General features: G+C 40.7%; 1 protein-coding gene across 2 annotated transcripts in view; it reads left to right on the top strand.

Moving 5' to 3' along the window:
- tbc1d16 (TBC1 domain family, member 16) overlaps nt 1-19,619 on the top strand; it is a 93,795-nt gene that overhangs the window by 39,920 nt on the left and 34,256 nt on the right. For both annotated transcript variants that reach the window (XM_070858216.1, XM_070858215.1), the window contains exons 3-5: nt 6,156-6,777; nt 12,035-12,241; nt 16,455-16,602. In XM_070858216.1, the coding sequence (XP_070714317.1) occupies nt 6,156-6,777; nt 12,035-12,241; nt 16,455-16,602 (977 nt within the window). The remainder of the gene's footprint in view (nt 1-6,155; nt 6,778-12,034; nt 12,242-16,454; nt 16,603-19,619) is intronic.

Below are 19,619 nucleotides of genomic sequence, written 5' to 3'. Positions count from 1 at the left end.
CCACATGATTTGCGCCTGATTTTTAGGAGCAACTGGTGGAGAACGGACTATCTTAGAAATCGCAATTCTCCACATTTTGTTTTCTGCAGTTCTAGTCAGGTAGAACAGTTCTACTTTGGAACAGAATTTTTTCTTCAAAAGGGGGCGTGTCCGGCCACTGATGCCTGATTTGAAAGTTTCCACAGTGAAAATGTACTCCAAACTAAAGTAGAATGGAGCCAGTGAAGATTTTTGTAGAACTGAAAAAACCTGTTCTACACATTAAAAAATCAGGCGCAGGTTACAAATTAGGTGCCCAGAATGAGGAGGAGGAGGGGGGGGGAAGGGAACTCATTAAATTCTACAATAAATCCTTATTTATACTTCTACAAATATTATACAAATAAATCCAACCTGAATAAACATTTATAAGCCAAGAAAAGATTAAATAAACCATCTTCCTACCTGTGTGAAAGTGCTTCAGCCAGGGAGAATTCTGCAGCCGTTCGTGCCGCTGAGCAGGAGGGGGGAGGGGGGAGGGAAAGCTGTTCGTGTCGCTGAGAGGGGGAGGGAGGGGAGCGGGTGTCGGGTCTGGTCGGCGGGGGGGGGGGGGGGGGGGAGGGGAGCGGGTGTCGGGGGCGGGGGGAAGCAGGAGCTGGCCGTGGGAGGAGCCTTATTCACGCAGCCCCAGTGAGGCCATTCAGCCAGGGCTAGGGGCTGCGTGCTTCGGGCCCCTCCCACACAGTTCGGCGCCTGGAGCTACTGCACTTGCGTGCTCACTGTAGCGCGCATGTGCAGAGGTCCCGGCACGTGCAGTACACCCAGGGCTGAATCAGCCATTTTTAGATTGCATTCACGATGGAAGGAGATGGGAGCAGGCAGCGAGCCAGAAAGTTTAGCAATGAGGCCTTTGTCACTATTGTGGAATGGAGATGGGCGGAATTAAACAGGAGGGATGCAAGTAAACCCTTCCAGTGGTTTTTTGTCGCATTTGGACCAGCATCGCTGAGGAGATGTCTTGTGTTGATGACATCCGAAGGACACACACTCAGTGCCGCAAAAGGTTCAGTGACCAATGCAGGGTCCTTAGAGTGAGTAATATTTTTATTGATGCACTCCTTCATTGCTTAAATTATAAATCTGACACATGTTGTTGTAGATCGGCTTCGTGTTGCACCTTATTTGCCATGAATGATCTTTACACATTTTTAAGATTGCTTTCTGAGATCCTAAAAGATGTTTCTGCACTTCAATGTCTTCTTCATGAACCATGTGCAACCTCCAGGGCCATTAAACAGAGGACTGTATTAAATACACACAGTATGATATAAGTGCTTTGGTGGCTATCTGTGCGCCACAAGAGCAGATGGGCCCTCTGGTAACCATTCCCATTATCATCTTTGCAGGGAAAGATGCCCCACAACCGCTGGGAGCACTGGCGGACAGACGGTGGTCCACCCAGAACCATGCCTCCGACAGACCTGGAGGAGTGGCTGGTCTGATCGGTGCCTTGGGGAGGGCAACTGCCCATGGGGATGCTGAGCCCCTGTTTGAAAGTGAGGGTAAGACCTGTAAAATCCCCGTGCTGGGTTGGGGGCAATGTGGTGTAGTGTCTGTGGACTAGGGTTTGGGCAATGTGATGCAGTGTCTCCGGACCACATATAATGGAGTAGCGGTGGTCCTTCAAATGAGCCTGTGCTATGTAACCTTACTCGTGTCACCCTGCCCCCTCCCCTGCTGCTAACCACGTGTCTGTTGTTTTCTATTTCCAGATGAGGAGTCGCGTGCGCCACATCCTCCAATGGAAGCCTCCACCTCAGGCCATCAGGAGGAGGGAGGCGAGGAACTTCGAGGAGAGGAGCAGACTGAGCAGCCTATTGCGGGGGGCCGGGGGGCATGGAGGGGCTCATGCACGTGACACTTTTTTTTTCTCCGGACAGCACCGAGGAAGAAATGTTCTTGGGCTTTGAGTCATCCGAGGCCCCAAGTACAAGTGGCGTGCAGCAACGCACTACTGGGGTTGAATCCCATATGCTGTCTCTCTGGAGGGTGAGTCGGCAAAGCCGGTCTGCTGACAAATGGACAGACGCACACCTGGATATGGTGGGACTGTCCAGGGAGAGTGTCCAGCTCACCCGACAGCTCCTAGAGGTATTGGGTAGGATTACTGCATGCATTGCGGTACTATCTGCGAACGTGACGGAGATCAGGTCACAGATTATCCATGCAAGCCGCGAAACCACCGAGGCTGTCAATGCTCACACGCAATTGATGGCCTCTATCTTTAACACTACAGTCTCCAGTGTCACACCCAGACTGACATCATCTGTGAATGGCAAGGCCGAGCAAGAGGCTACCATACCCCGAGCTTCTCCAGTGGATCCACACATGGCGTCTCCATTGTCTCTCCCTCTAATACAGCAGGACTCTGGCCGCCTTGCTGCATGACGTCTTGGTGCCACCTTTGGTAAGGTCATGACGCAAGGGAGAGGGGTTGGGGGCGGTGGGGAGTATGCAGGAAGGGCCGGCGGTAAAAGACATTCGTTGCAGGGGTGGTTGTTTCGTTGATGTGTTTTGTTATTTTATAAAAGCTTTTAAAGTTTCCCAATTCTGTTAAGTTATAAAAGTTCACAATGTTTAATACATTTTATTCCAGTTTCCAAATTGCGTTTATAATGTTTAATAAATTCTTTTGTTCACCTTAACCATTCCTGTGTAGTGTTTCATTTGCAGAATTAGAGGGGGAATAGTCTACATGCTGGGATAGAGTGGCCAGGCAACGGTCAAACGTGCCATTCACTCTTCAAGCAGTGGCGAAAGCTCCATGAGGCCTCCCCTGTGGTGGTGGTGGTGGCATGGGATCCTCGCCAGGCTCCTTCTCCTCCTCCCCTCTCTCCTGAGGTGGTCCTGTAGTCCCAGTGGCAAACCCTGTTCCCTCATGATGGATAAGTTGTGTAGCATGCAGCACATCACAGTCAACTCAAGGACCTGTTGAGGGGAGTATTTCAGGCTGTCTCCAGAGTTGTCCAGGCATCAAAAGCGCTGCTTGAGCACTCCAATTGTCTGTTCGACGATGTTGCTATATGGCCCACATTATAGCGATGCTCGGCTTCTGTCTGAGGGTTCCGGAGGAGGGTCGTGAGCTAGGTGGCAAGGCCGTAACCTTTGTCTCCCAGCATCCAGTTCTGGCCTTATAGTTGACGCTCGAACAAACATGAGACACTGCTCTCACGCAAGATGAAAGTATCATGGACGCTCACTGGATATTGGGCATTTACTGCCATGATGCGCTGAGTATGGTTGCAGACGATCTGTACATTCATGGCGTAAAATCTCTTTCAGTTTCTGTAAACCTCTGGATTGAGTAAAGGTGCTCGTAAGGCGATGTGCGTACAGTCAATGGCATCCTGAACCTTGGGGAAGCCAGCAATTCATCCAAAGCCTACAGCTCTCATTCTGTGCCTCTTGGTCATTGGGAAGCTTATGAAGTCCATCCTGTGTGCATACAGTGCAATAGTCACCTAGTGAATGCAGCAGTGTGTAGCGTACTATGCAATGGAGCATATGTCCCCTGCTGATGCCTGAAAGGAGCCGGAGGCATCGAAGGCAAGTGCTGCAATCACCTTTATCTCTATGGGCAGTGCAGTCCTGTTGCCGCTGGTCGACTGTAGGTCTGCCTTTGAGCTGGCATATCTCTGTGACCACCTCTTTTCGGAAGCGCAGCCTTCTTAATGCACTCTGCCTCAGAGCTGCAGATATGAGCGCTGTTCCCTGTAAACTCATGGGAGTGTAAGGCCTCCTCCCCATCCATCTGTGACCTCTTCAATTACGCTCAAAATGCTCATCAATAAGCCGCCTTCCAGCTTGACGCAGCATAGAAAAAGCAGCCAGGAATAATGGCAGACATAGACTAGCCCCCACTTTTTAAAATGTCTTTAAATATCCTTTAAAATGAGCTATAAACTCACACAAAATGTCACTGTGTAAAATATAGTCTTCCTTCTCCCAATCCTTTTTATGCACTGAACTTCTGCTCTGTTTTCAAGATGGTGCCATTACTGCCCTGGATTTGACTGATTTTTTTCGGGCGGGTTTCCGGGCAGATGGTAAAACTGGCTATCGCCAAATTTTCAGCCTGGGACGATAGCGCAGTGTTGCACACCGATTGTCAACATCCAAACCGCGAAAACATCGGGCTGACCCCCGCAAAACCACTGCCAAAATTTCCACTCTGGTGCAAAATGTGCAACTCGTTTAGCGGCAAAAAAATTAGTTTTTGCACTTTGCCCAGATGGAAAACCGGTCACAAACCTGTCAAATCTAGCCCAATGACTCCTTGATGGGGAGGGACTTTATTCTGTTTCAATTCCTTGCTTCCAGCTTGCCACTATTTTAGTTATGCCCTGAAGTTACAATTTATGTTAAATACCTGCCTGCTTCCATATTACAAATTTTACAACCGTACACAAAAAAGTTAATATTTTATTTTAAAAAAAATGTTTGCAGTCCCGTCCAAAAACACATTGATCGGAGACTTTTTAAAACTTTGTGATCAGGAATGTGTTTAAGTATTTTCAGTAAACTCTCTTGTTTTTGAATAAACTACTTGGTAAGCAAACAGAAGCAACTAAAGTTGGATTCTATAACTGTTTCAGTGCTTGTTCCATTTTGGATGTTGTACAGGTTTATTAAGGAGATAGAAGTATCTCTTAATACCTTGGAGTTTTTTTTCTACATTAAAGGTGCTGTGTTGGTGTTGAATAAGATGCAAAGCTACTGAAGGAATGAAGAACAAAAGGTTTATTAGAAGCCAAAATTGATTTGTTAAGTCAACTTCACATAGGAACCTCCTATTTATTTTGAACAGGTCAAGCATAATAATCAAAAAACATTAGGTATTTCATTGGGTAATTGAGATTCTCCTTTTACTAAGACTATAAATATTTCCTCGCTGACTAGTGAAAAAAAGATAATCGATTTCCTAAATACTTTAATATGCCTTTATTTTAGTCTTGAACACCTTCCATGTCCCTAAACAGGATTTAGTGTGGTGTCTTACAGTAGAATTTAGCTTTGCAGGATCGGTAAAAGCTCCGTGTTTGCAAGAGTCATTCTGATATATGGAGGAATCTGGTAGAATGCTATTGTTTTTTAGGTCATTGTAATGTTTGCTGTTGTGAATAACTCTTCCCTATTTATATATGAAATTGTAATAAGCTGAACTTTTTTCCCCCATGACCAAAACATCTTCAGTTGTCTGAATTCAATGAAAATGTGGATTTTGGAAAGATGTAGACTTGGCTGCAGTAGAAAGAATGAACTATAATACTATTCCTCCTTTGTTGTAGTTATATCTGTTTTGTATGCCTCCATATTATAGGATGTGGCGGTGCAGAGGGGGTTTGCAGGGATGATTCCAGGGCTGGGACATTGTGGCTGTTAGGGGAGACTGTCAAATCTGGGGCTCTTCTCTCTAGAGGGGCGGGGACTGGGGGCATCCTGGTGGAAGTCTTTGGATTTGTGGGGTGGCGGACGTGGAGAAGATGTTTCCACTTTGAGGGAGATCACAACTAGGGGCCATAAATATAAGGAAGTCACTAATACATCCAATAGGGAATTCAGGAGAAACTTTCTCTACCCAGAACTTGGTTAGAATATGGAGTTGGCTACCACATGGAATAGTTGAGGCGAATAGTATAGATGCATTTAAGAGGAAGCTAGATTAGCACATGAGGGAGAAAGGAATAGATGGTTCTTCTGCTGGGGTTAGATGAAGAGGGGTGGGAGGAGGCTCGTGTGGAGCATAAACATCGACACTGACTCGTTGGTCTGACTGTCTATTTCTGTGCTCTGTGCTGTACTTTCAATATATTGTGGGGGAGGGGAAAGAATGAAAGGCACTTGTATAGAGGAACCTGCTTTTCTTTGATTCATTCATGGAGTGTGGATCATATTCTTAATTGAAAGAAAGGCAGTAATTTATTTTCTCTTTGCATGTGAGTTTTTATTCCCTTATTTGATAACTGTGCATATTGAACTGAATTAGGTTTGTAATCAATATATATGTGAAGGTTTTATTGTGTAGTGATATTTCATGCCTTTTGGATTTTGTTTTTCTCTTAAAATAACTTTTTTTCTTGGCGTCTCTTCCTCTTTTCTTCCCCCTTCAAATCCAGGGTATTTATGTATACATTTGGAAAAGGATGAATTACTGGGAACAACACTAATTATCACCTGGATCCCAAACACCCGCATCCAACGACAAGATGAGGAAGCTTTAAGATACATCACTCCTGAAAGTTCTCCTGTGCGAAAAGTACAACGTAGGAGATGCCGACATGCACCTGTTGTACAACAACCCGTGAGCACTACAGGACAAAAACAAGCATTGGTTCCACCAGAGGATGACGAGATAATAACTGTATCACAGAGCATGACTAACTCCATGCATATTGGTTCACCAGGGGCAGAGCCGAGCGCATCACAGCATTCCCTCACTTTGCAGATCTCCCATGGTGCACTACAACAAGCTCACTGTAACTCAGAAATGTCTTCAACGATAACATGCCAGGATGACCAGAAATATCTGGAGGTTCCTGCAGAAGGTCAGGACGAGGCTAATTCTAAGAGGGAGCAAGGCGAAGATGAGGCATCATATGATCTAACCACTGATGATGTCAGCAGGGACAGCACCATTGGGTCGGATTCTGATACTTTCTCATCCCCTTTATGTCTGTCTCCAATTGGGGACCCTATGGCAGAAAGTAGCAGATCTGTGTTTCTTGATGCAGAAAGCAGGTAGTGTCACCAGAAGTTCTGTTACAGATATCTCACTATTACAGTTTTTAAATACTTTATTAAAGACAAGCATGTAATAACTATTGCCAAAAAATTAAGTATAGTATTCTATCTGGGGAATTATGCATTTACAGGTGAAGCAGGGCAGTCATTAGCAGTACAATATTATATACAAAGTGTGAAAAGGGTTGAATAAAGTAGCATGAAGCATCTGAATATTCATTCTGAAAGGCAAGGGAGCTGGTCGGTCTAATTTTGCTTGGCCTGAAGCTGAGAGGGGAGTGGTAGGCTAAACCTACCTGTTTGTGGGTAATACCACAAAGGGAATGCAGCAAGGGAGAAGGAGTATGGGGAACAGGGAAAGGAAGGAGAGGTCCCTAAACCTGTTGAGTTACTGGCTGAGGTAGCTCAGTTTTTGCAAGGGAGAAGGACTGCAAAGCAACCGTTTGCTTACATCTGCACCTCTGCTGCTCCCTGAAAGCACCTTACTAAGAAGGATCTATCGTTGGCGTCTCCTATTTCTCATCTTCATGTTGCCCCGCGACGAAATCATCAGAAGACAATTTGAAATTCCACATCTACACTGACGATAACTAGCTCTACCTCACTAAACCTCTCAACCCTTTCATTGCCCCCTGTGTTGTCAGACTGCTTGTCAACATTCAGTCATGGATGAGAGAAAATTTCCTCAAATTAAACATTGGGAAGACTGAAGCCAATATCTTTGGACTCCGCCACAAACTCCGTTCCCTAGCCATCAATTCTATCTCCCTCCCTGGCCACGGACACGGGATGAACCAGACTGTTTGTAACCTCGCTGTCCTCTTTGACCCTGAGCTGAGCTTCCGGCCCCATATCTTTTCCATCACCAACTTCCACTGTAACATAACCTGTCTCTGCCCCTGCTTCAGCCCATCTGCTGTTGAAACCCTCATCCATGCTTTGTGACCTCCAGACTTGACTGTTCCAATGCTCTCCTGACTAGCCTTCTAATTTTCACCTTGTATAAACTTGAGCTCATCCTAAACTTTTCAGCCCATATCCTAACTTGTACCATGTCCCATTCACCCATCATCCCTGGTCTCCTGACCTACATTGGCTCCCAATCCTAAAATTCCTCGAATTTAAAATTCTCATCCTCGTTTTCAAATCTCTCCATGGCCTCGCCCCTCCCTATCTCTGTAACCTCCTCCAGCTCGACAACCCTTCGAGAACTCTGCACTCCTCCAACTCTGGCCTCTTGTCCATCCCCCACTTCCTTCACCCCACCATTGCCTTCAGCTGCCTCGGTCCTAAGCTCTGGAGTTCCCTCCCTAAACCTCTCCACCCCTCTCTCTTCCTTTTAAAGCGCTCCTTAAAACCTACCTCTTTGAACAAGCTTTTGGTCACCTGTCCTGATGTCTCCTTATATGGCTTGGTGTCAAATTTTGTCTCTGAACGCTCCTGGGAAGCACCTTGTGATGCTTTACTATGTTAAATGCGCTATATAATTGCAAGTTTGAGTACCAATGTTGGGTATGTCTGATGCCATCTTTACAGTGTTTTTAGGACAATTTTGGCCATGTGTTAAAGTCTTGAACTGACAGACTGTTAACATTTAAGATCAGAGATACAGTTTGAAATTTGCCACTCAAAACCTGTCACTGCTTAGTGTTTCTATACTGAAGGATATTGGCTCCAAATTGTTCATAACATAAATTAACTCATATAAGTGAAGACACAGTTGGGAATCTAACACAAATAAAGACTAAGTTAAGCATGTGTTTGACATTCAATCAGCAAATGAGAATTCTCTTCTTCCCATCACAAAAAGAATTCTAAAGTTCTAAATATTAAATTGTGTTCAGAATATGATCCTAGGTTACTCCACAAATGAAAGTGGAATAACCCATTTTCAAATAAAACAATATAGCATTATATTGAAGTAATTATGGTGTCTCATCACATAGGGTGGTCTTAAATAATGAAGCTATGTCAAAATCTAATTCATTATAATTATCTGGATATTGGTTTTAATAAGGAATTTCTCTGTTGAGTGGCGCAAGGACTACTTCATCACTTCATGATGTGACTGAGGTAGAGTTTCTTTTAAAAAGTCGGGAGGAGAAAATGATTGGACATGTTGCCTACTCTTTGCTGTGGAATATTGTATGGTGAATGGGAATATCCTAAATTAATGGAGAAAACTCATTTAAAAATGGGAGGAAACAAGGAAACTGCGAAAATAAACGTTACATGAAGTGAGAAAGCTGCTCAATGGGGAAATTGGACAAAGAAAGTAAAAGTAGAAGTGCTGTAGAAATTTTGCATAAACATTTGAGAAAATAATTTGAGAACTAACTATTTGCATGGTAATAGGGCAATTTGCACCTAGCTGAAGTGTGAATGTTTAGGTGTGATTGTATATCAAATTTAGCATAAATGTGGATAGATGTATGTTGTTTGGCATTAAACTACAGAGTATGGTGCTGAACAGGGTAGCAAAATAATTATTTTGGTGTTCTGGCAATTGGATTTCACCATAATTTCTATTTGAAGTGTTCCACATAAATCTCTATTTGCAGATTGCCATGTAGATATGAAATTGTATGAGCTGAACTAACAGACTATTTTAATTATCAGCTGTATTAAAGTTTCTTTTCCACTGGAAGCTTACAAAACATATTTTTGATTACTTGTCAGTAACCCATTGGAAGAGATATTCCCATGGTGGCAAGTGAGATCCACTGAGACAGCTACTATGTTGCATGGTGCTGTCCCTTAAGCTTTGTTTCATTATTTAGCTATTCCGGGTTCTCTTGTCACGTGTAAAGGAGTACTCCTGAGACTGAATTGGTACATGGCAGCAAACGTGCCTTTGCTATGACTGCATCACCCACAGGGAGAATTCAGGTGACAAAGCTTTGAGACTATATAAGGTTAGGCAAAATAATCCTAAGCACTTTGTTGCACTATTAAAATATGCACAAGCACACTTAGGGCTTCTGCAAAGTTTTTTTTTTTGCATTCATTTAAGCAATTAATACTGTTTTTAAAAAAAAAAATGATATGTGAGGGAAATAATACCCTTTAGCTACGTGACATGTACATTCTGATTGTGTTTTTCATAGTTGACAACAATTATCGGAATATATTTCTGACTCTTTCCCTTTCTATCTTGCGCCCTCCCCATCTTCCCTAGACCTAAGTTATCTCCACCAACAGAGGCACACAATGTTCCTAAGTGATTAAGATTTGGTTCCAGGACTCTGTGTTGTACTGTAATTGGATGATAGGAGCTACATGAAAATAAGCCTAGTGTGCACCTCTCAATGAGTTGCAGGGGAGCACCTGACCTCCACTCTGCACCTTCCATTAAAAGATCAGGAACTCGGCATGTAAGGACATGTGTCTATGAGCCTGTATTCTAGCAATCTGGTTCAACAGGCTTTATCTTGGAACCCGTATTTCATTCTGTAGATTCCAGTATTTCATACCATAATTCTGCTATACCTCTGATATTTATCAATTTTATTTAATTTTAAAATGCCAAGAGTACTATGCACCGTTCTGGTCACCGCATTACAGGAAAGATGTGATTGCACTGGAGAGGGTACAGAGGAGATTTACAAGGATGTTGCCAGGACTGGAGAATTTTAGTTATGAGGAAAGATTAGATAGGCTGGGGTTGTTTTCTTTGGAACAGAGGAGGCTGAGGGAAGACTTGATTGAGATGTATAACATTATGAGGGGCCTAGATAGAGTGCATAGGAAGGACCTAGTTCCTGTAGCAGAGAGATCAATAACCAGGGGCCATAGATTTAAAGTAATTGGTAGAAGGATTAGAGGGGAGTTAAGGAGAACATTTTTAACCCAGAGGTTGGTGGGGGTCTGGAACTCACTGCCTGAAAAGGTGGTAGAAGCAGAAATGCTCATCACATTAAAAAAAGTACTTGGATATGCACTTGAAGTGCTGTAACCTACAGGATACGGACCAAGAGCCACTTTCGACCGTGGTTTTTCGACCGGCACAGACATGATCGGTGGAATGGCCTGCTGTGCCATAAATTTCTATGATTCTATGCCTCTTATTCTATAAAATTTCCCATCCATCTAGCAATCTTCTTTGTAATTGGCTGGTCGGGGCTGCATTAAAGTAAGCTCAATGTGCATCTCCTAGTGATTTGCATGGGAGCACCTGACCTTGGATCTGTACCCTTCATTAGTGACCCAATCAAGATTAGGAAGTTGGTCCAGGATGACTTGTGCCATTGAGCAATTCAAACAGTAATTTTAAAGTTTAAATTTTCATTTTTGATATTTTTTCTGACTTTTTTTTTTGTTGTTTTGCTCATTTTTAGATAACCAATATGGGCACTTTTTGTTTGTATGTGCTGCAAAGAGGAAACCCATATGCAAACACATTTGTACTCCATTTCCTTTAATAGTCTTTGTAGCATCTTTAAGTGAGCTTGCCAGTTAGTGCAAATTATGGGTTCTTTTGCTTTGTAGAACTGCATTAAGACTTTGGCTATGTTCAGACATGAAAGAAGAGTGCTGCAACCCACTGCATACCCAGTCCTTAGTTTAAAAGCTGTTGTAATTCTATATTGAAAATATATTGCGCTGAATGAACGTTTTAGTGTATGCATTAAGAGAATTTTAAGTTTAACCTAATTGAATTTAAATTTCACTTCTAAATTCGGAAGCTCTGTTAGAAAGCATTATTCATAACTTTAATGTGTGCTGTTCCACTGTTTTTTATATATTTTAAGCTATAAGTGCTAATAACTATGTAAAGGGAGCTCACTTAATGAAGCTGCTGTGCCCATCACTAAACAAGCTGAATTAATATATCCAATTGAAACTGAAGAGCACTAGGTTATTCACCTATCAACGCCACACCTATGTATTGTTGGGCTCCAAAACCTTCAAGCCAGTTATCCCAATGATCAAGTTGTCTTCTATTTCCGTTGTTGATTTGAAATTTTCTTTGGTAATGATTGACTTTTTAAAGGACCTTGATGGTAAGACTGGCTGTTTTAAACTATCAATTTGAATTAAAATGGCAGTGAATTGTTTAATGGTATCAAATTTAAAGAACCCTTATTTTAAATCCTTACTTTTGATAAATTAATTTGGTAACATTAATAAATTTGCAATTGTTATCTTGCCTGTTTATGTTTCCCAACTAAACAAATATTTTTCAGTCTGTAATTTAACTTTAGAAAATATACTTTAATAATCACATTCTTTTCCCTTTTTCCTCATTATACAGAGAGATGTGCGAAGAACATATGGCTCATTTGGCGAGCTCCATCTCAGACCACTCTGATGCACAATACACTTTGCAGTTTTCTGAGAATTACACACAACCGCACAGCACAAAATGGGAAGAGCAGCAGAAGGTGTTGGCACTTGAGCAACTCTATGGTGTTTTTAGAGTTGATTTGGGCCAAATGCGATCACTGCGCCTTTTTTTCAGGTTAGAAATCTAGCTCCCATTAATATAAGGAATTTCTCCATTTATTATTTATTTTTCCCACATGGATTATTCATCTATAAAGAGAAACTCAGAACAGTTTATCCTGTTTGGATTGTTACCTGGAACAACTCCAACATGCTCTATGGGACTAATTGGCAGTTCTGTTAAGGAGTAGGAGTATGCGGCTGCTTGTATTGCAGGAAGGTGTGGTAAAGCCTGCGTGTTGAAAGCTATTGTAATGTATGAGCATCATGCCATTAATATATGGTGTCTGATTAATATTGCAGCTGATGAGCTTGTTGTACCGGGAGTGTTATGCTTGTATGCTCACGTTAGACTGACCCAGAACTCATGGTTCTCGTTGACTTTCTGTTTTGGCTTTGCATGAGATTAACATTTTTGGCAGGGTTTATATTTTGAGACAAGTTTCCTTGGGATTAATAATGAATTCAGTTTTTCTGGGGCAGGGTTCTTTTTTTATAGAAATTTGTTCCACCGTGGATATGGATAATGTCTGAAATAGAATATTGTGTACTAAATACCAGAATGAGATTGATCTGTATTTTCTTAATGGTTTCATCTGCAGTGATTAAATCTAGATTAATTTAGTCACATATGAAGTTCAGTAACAGAGCTCTACGACTTTGTCTTACAATTCTTATTTTCATGACAAACTTCTATAAGAATAACAATAGAAACAAAAAATGCCGTAGGCTTTGAATTTGCCGCTATTCTTGCTTCCAGTACACAGCTACAAGTTTTCAAAAAATGAATACATTTATTAAAATTAATTGACTTCTAAATTCCTTGTTAACTGCTTATTAATATGCATCGTTTGGATTCCAGATTCATCTATTTCCTCTCTTTGACTTTTTTTCTTAAAACAATAACTTGTTGACCTTTTATTGAGCCACTATTGGCTAATAACTGAGAACAGGCACAGACCTTTTTTTTAAACTGAGAAACAGAGGAATAGAGCCAAGATTCATTGTGAAGGACACCACCAAGGTCAAAAGTTGCAAAAGATTTGAATAAAAGGTGTTGGAGGAAAAAATTACTGAAGTTCTTGTATCAGGTCTTCATTCTATTTACCTGATAAATTCTAGAACTTGTTGAATGCGAAGTATCGCAGATGTTTGGTAAGTTATGACTGCTTTAAAGTCAGTTTGTTAATGTGATTCTGCATAAATGGGATTGGACAAAATCAATGAGAGGCAGCTGCAAGCTGAAATTTCTTCATCAATGAATGCTAATTGGGAGAATTGCAACTCATAACTCGCTTTTTGAAAGCTGCTGTGATTTCCTCAGCTTTTCTTAAAACTAATGCAATGGCATTAACATTCTTCTTGTATCATTTTCCTATTGGTTTTTTTATGGGGATGTCCAATATATATTTATTTTTGAAATAAATGCTACTTTTGCATATAATTACATAAACTAAAAATTAAATTGTTTCAACATGAGTCCTTGCAATGTCAGTGGAAATGAGCCAACAGGATACAGCTGGCACTACTAAAGAAGCAAAATGAATGGCATCACCCAAACCTGTGTGAGTTGCCTGCAATCTTTAATAGAAATAGTTTGCTCAATTTGATGCAGGCAATTTTATAATATTTTTATATCCATAATGAAATTATACGAGATTTCTTTGGAGTGAAAGTAATTTAATATAATTGAAGTGTTAATTCTTGTAATTATTTCATCCTTTTAATGTGAATTTAAATAATCCATTTAACCAAGATATCAGACTTAATGCAACATTTAAAAATATATATAATAATATGAATTTGACAATTAGGTAATTTGAAAAGGGTTACTTTATGTAATTTTAATATATATTAAATGCCAGTCTGATTGAGGAAATGCCAACTCTGGCTTTGAAGATTAGCATTGATGTTTTTTTCTTAAATCTCTTTCTTCCTTTATTCTTCTTTTTCTTACTTTGCATATCCCTTGTGGCACTTGAATGTATTAACATCTGATTATGATTGTTTTTCTGCTGATGTATAAGATCTCAAGGATATGAAAGTGGCCCTCTGATAACATCACTGTGCTATGGGATTACTGCCATGCTGTGATATGAATTAACGCGATTGAGCACTGGATGTTCTTTGCAGTTTTTAAAATGTACAAGTTCTGTCTTTCCAAATCTGTAAATAGTTTATTTTAACTCTTCTGAACAAAACTGCTAAAAACAGTTATTCAATTCCCCAAAGAGTTTGCATGAGTCCCATTTATGTTGCAGCTTCAGCATTGTGTTACTAGATGATGTAGGTTTGCTGCTTTATGTTAAATTCATACTTTTGGTTGGCTGTAATCTGAAGCAGTACTGCATTCACTCTGCATTTTGGGAAACCGGAAAAGAGTACACTTCAATTATAGCCTGTTTTACAGTAGAATTGGAAATCATACTCTAAAGTGGTTATCAGACAACCATATACTTTAATGAAACAAAATATATTAACATTTTTAGATTTTTCATGGTGCTGCAGTTGTTACTTGTGTCTGTAATCTCCTCCAGCCCTACACTCCTCCGAGATATCTGCACTCTTTCCAATTCTGGCTTCTTGAGCATCCCTGATTTTAATTACTCCACCCCTGCTGGACATGCCCTCAGCTGCCAACGCCCTAAGCTCTGGAATTCTCTCCCTAAACCCCTCTGCTTCGCTACCTCTCCCTCCTTTAAGACACTCCTTAAAATCTACCTGTTTGACCAAGCTTTTAGTCATCTGCCCTAATATCTCCTTATGTGGCTCAGTGCCAAATTTTGCTTGATAACTCTCCCATGAAGCACCTTGGGACGTTTTGCTACGTTAAAGGCGCTAGATAAATACAAGTTGTTGTCTAGGGAGAGATAAAAAGCTGCGAAGAAAGCAGTTTTCCAAGATGTGATCATCATAATGCTTATTAAAAAAAAAATGTTTTATCTATAGGTATGTTCATGAAATTTGAAAATTAATTTTGTTCATAGAAAATAAGTAATCAAATATTGTCAAAGCTGCTGCAAATGCTATCAACATTTTGTGTTGAACATTCAATAAATTATGGGACAATTAATTTAAATGCTATTGGATTTTTTTTTAAAGAACTGCGGATTGCACTACCTCTTTGCAATTGCCTCTGGAGTGCAATGTTCATTCCTCTAAGTACCTCACTACAGTGTACTTGGTTCCATATGACTGTTATAAAGAGGGTAGAGTGTGCATAGTGTGTTTCTCAATCAATAAGCTCTGTTCATTTAGTTAGTAGTTGGTACTTCAGAGCACTTGTCTGACTATCTGAGTAGAAGTAATGAAAGCAAAGGTTAGATTTCCTCTTGAGAAGTAGGACAAGTATCTGAGTAACAGGACACTTAATAGATTGCAAAAAGGTTTGCGTGTCCAAAATATTTCTTGAATAGGATAACATTTTTCAGATCTACTTGCATTCATTTTGTTTTGAAAAGGAATGTATGTCAGACACCCTTCCCCCGAGTTCTGTTTTATTTCTGTATTTATTAGCTTGATTGTTGAAATGGTCAGAATTTCTCAAGCCAATGCAGCAACATTATATAATCACTCTGTACATTTAAGTTTTTATTGCAACAGTGTGAAGCATAATCGTAACTAATGTTTGATAAGCTGCTCAAATAATCCATTTAAAACAGAAAAACTTGGAAACGTATCAGGTCTATCAGCATCTGTGCACAGAACAGAGAGTCAGCACTTCAGGCTTGTACATTTCTTCTGAAGAAGGTTAAATGCCCAAAGGTTGACTTTCTGCTCTCTCCACAGATGCTCATTGACCTGCTGTGTGTTTCCAGCTTTTTCTTTTTTGTTTGATTTTCAGCATTTGCAGTACTTTGCTTTATATCAAATAATGTATTCAGCTAGTTGAATATTGGATCAGATGATGATTCAAATCTGTGGTCACAGGTTTGATTTCTAGCATAGAATTATGCTAGAGAGAAATATTTTGTTCTTGGCAGACCCAGTAGCAATAACCTCCATCAACTAGCCTCTGGTATACTGTGGAAACTGATAAGAAAACTGCTTACAGTCTCCTCGCCAGAATTTGGGAATTTCAGTACATTCCTAGCAGATATGAATAATCCCTCAACTTCAAGATAAATACATGCACAGAATTGCCTATAAGGAACTGAAGGGGAAATATGAGGGGGGGATGTGAAGAAGCAGAATATAATCTTTTTGTTTGTCAAATGTATTCCTCCTAGTGATGAAGCATGCACGTGTGGACAACTCGTCATCGCTAGCCGTGAAAGTCAGTACAAGATTTTCCATTTCCACCATGGTGGACTTGATAAACTTAGTGAAGTGTTTCAACAATGGAAATATTGCACTGAGACCCATCAGAAGGACCAGGTATGCAATCAACATGGCCTGAGACACTTTTGTGATTACATTGAGCCTGGGAGTAAGCAATCTGGGCTAATTCTGATGCTGCCCCTGGATCACTTAAAACTATTTACATACCTCATGGTAATTTAACTAACTGGAAACCAGTTCTGAATTTAATTGTATTGCACATATGCAAATTACCATAATACTTTTACAGCTAGTGATATTTTGCTGTATTTCTGTTGATAAATGCATTTGAAATTGTAGTTTTATTTTTTTTCCTCCTGTCATAGATGTTCCCTCAATCTTCTAGCTATACCAGAAATTCAGATGGTTTGCAAAGCATTTTGGGATGCAAAAGCATTTGTGAAATCAATTATCAGTTTCTTCATGGCCAGCTTTTACTCAAACTGGTAGCAGATACCAGTCAACACATCTCTGGCAGTAACTGTGTTTGCAGAACAATCTGGTCCATATATGATGACCTATGCAAATTAGATTGTGGTTAGGAAGGGTTCTGACTTGCAAAGAATAGTGTAACTGAAGCATTGCTGAGGCCATAGGACTTCTTCTGAGTCAGTCTCCCTTTGTTTTGGAGGTAGAAGATGAGGATCTGAGGAAGGATAAGAAGAAACTGTTTAGGGGCAGATTGCCCACATCTGCCCTTACACACACAGCCATTCTACAGATTGAGGCATACCTACTTAGGTGTGTTTGCAGAGAGCCGACTATGCCAGCTCCACATCACCAAGGAGTTACAAAGTTATACCATATCCTCCATTCTGACCTTCAGACAAGATGACGACCGGGACTACACTGCTAGTGCCACTAAACGTTTATGCCTCGTGTTCATTCCAAGCAGCCACAGGGCATGTCAACAATATCAGTCAATGCACAGATGCATTAAGCAGGTCACTGATAATGTATGTTCACACTGGCAAACACATTCATATTTTCCTCCCGAAAACCCAACAGCAGAGTGAGATGGCCCTACAATATTTTTCACATCAGATTCCCCAAAGTTTCGGGCATTATTGGCACCTATGTGACTCTTTGAGCCCTGCGCACAATCTTATACTTTTCATGAATAACGAGATATATTGGAAGTTTGAAGAACACAAATATTGACACCCTAGTGCTTGCCCTGCATCATGCACAGATATTGTTGGAAGCTTGCTATATTGCACAACTTTACAGATGTAAATGGAACAGTAGTCCTACATTTCAGCAATAGCTACCAAGTTTGTCTTGCAGCAATTTGGACATGCATGTGAATGTCTGAAATGCTGTAATGTCTGTGTGATTTGCATGTGGCCTCAATCAAGCTGTAAGGTTGAGAGGAAATTGTTTTTGGCGTGCATATTTTGCTTATTTAGTTTGGCTAGGCAAGTGCTTTATATTCTGTCTTGGCTGTTTCCCTGACGCTGCCAAATCCTTGGCTCATTTTCACATTCCTGTGGGCATTGGGGAACACATTTGCCCTTTTGGCCACAACCTCACACAGTGCATGTGGCTGTTCTGTGTGGTAGGTCCCTTTCTGCCCAAAATAGAGCAACCCTCCTTCCCTGCTCCTTCTGTAATCACACCTCTACTCCTTCATTTGAGATTAGGGCAGTTGCCTTTGTTTTTCCTCCATGCCACTGAATGAAGTACCGAGCTTTGCTGGAGTAGATTTTGTGGCTGCCACCTAGAAAATTAACAGCAACCGTTTAAGACCTGTTGTTATTGCAGGACATTCCACCCCACATTAAGTGGGATGCCAGTTAACTGGGAGTTTTAAGGTAAGGCCCAGTTAAGGCTGGAAATTTATTGTGAATAATTAATTAGGCCAAACTCAAAAGATTGTGTAAGATCAGCTTTTTTCATACAGGAAAAATGTTCATTATAATCCAAACTCACTGCGTCAAGGGCAGGATCAAAAAACCTAGCTGCAGAAGATGACCAAAAATTGTGGCTTCATAACCCAGTTTCATCACCACCTTTAGGAAAAACAAAGAAAATTGGCAGAGAGGGGGAGAGGAAACATTTTAAAAGAATGAGCGTATTTTTTTAAATGTGGATGGACCCAACAGACTGCAAAGAGTGTTCCGATCATTATACACCCAGGCAGTATGCAACACAATAATAGATTAAATAGGCTCACTCTCGAACAAGCAGGGCATTTTATATACCATTATTTAAGAAAGGTATCCTTCTTTTCACATCTCATCTGTTCATTAATTTTCTAATTTCACAGGAAATTGAGACAATGTTTTTTTTTTAAACAGAAAGTGGAATAAACATTGGAGCCAACAAATTCATCCAATAAATGTCAGTCCATATTGGCTTATGAAAGGTGTACTTTTACACTGTGGGATTGAATGAAACTGTTTTTCTTTCTTTCCTTCCTTTTTCCACCCCTTTAAGCTGTTCTATCAAAGAGCTTTAACACAAACTGTGAAACCTCAACAAATGCTGTTAACCAAGTCCAAATATTATTTAAGGCTAGGATTTAGACTTGGGCCATCTTGGTTAGCTGTCTGATGCTAGTGCTCCCTAATTTAATTTGCATCTTGTTAATTAGTTTTAGGCGAGCAATCACTGAGGTGTTAACACACACTTTTAATTTAGTATTTTGTGAAATCCCTTTGGCCGAATTATAGCCTGGACCATCTGTGGCTTTGTGGAGCCCGGCTTAACTTTAGACTCTCAATGTTTACCCATTCCTTTGCAATAATATTTATGAGTATGTTGTGCCTGGAAATCCTGATTTTTGTTTTTAATCATATATTAATTCCTCTGTAGAGGCTATGTTTTTTTTTCTTTGTTTGGTTCAAGGTAGTTCAGTGTACTATAGATTGGGAAGGCTTCACACATGGTGAGTTCCCACTCCATCTCAGCTGTGCTAGCTATGGTTGAGGCCAAGTAGAGCCTTGGCATTTCCTTGCAGGAAGGAAATGTGGGAACACCAGCAGGCAAGCAAAGTCACTCTTCAGTCATTCCCGTGCATCTTTTTGAAAAAAAAATTAGCAGGCAAGTCAAGCCACTGTCGGCTATTTCTG

This window comes from Pristiophorus japonicus, chromosome 16, assembly GCF_044704955.1.
Source record: "Pristiophorus japonicus isolate sPriJap1 chromosome 16, sPriJap1.hap1, whole genome shotgun sequence".
In the NCBI taxonomy this organism is placed as follows: domain Eukaryota; kingdom Metazoa; phylum Chordata; class Chondrichthyes; family Pristiophoridae; genus Pristiophorus; species Pristiophorus japonicus.
The sequence above is the reverse complement of the archived record's forward strand: the minus strand, read 5'-3'. Positions and strand labels throughout refer to the sequence as shown.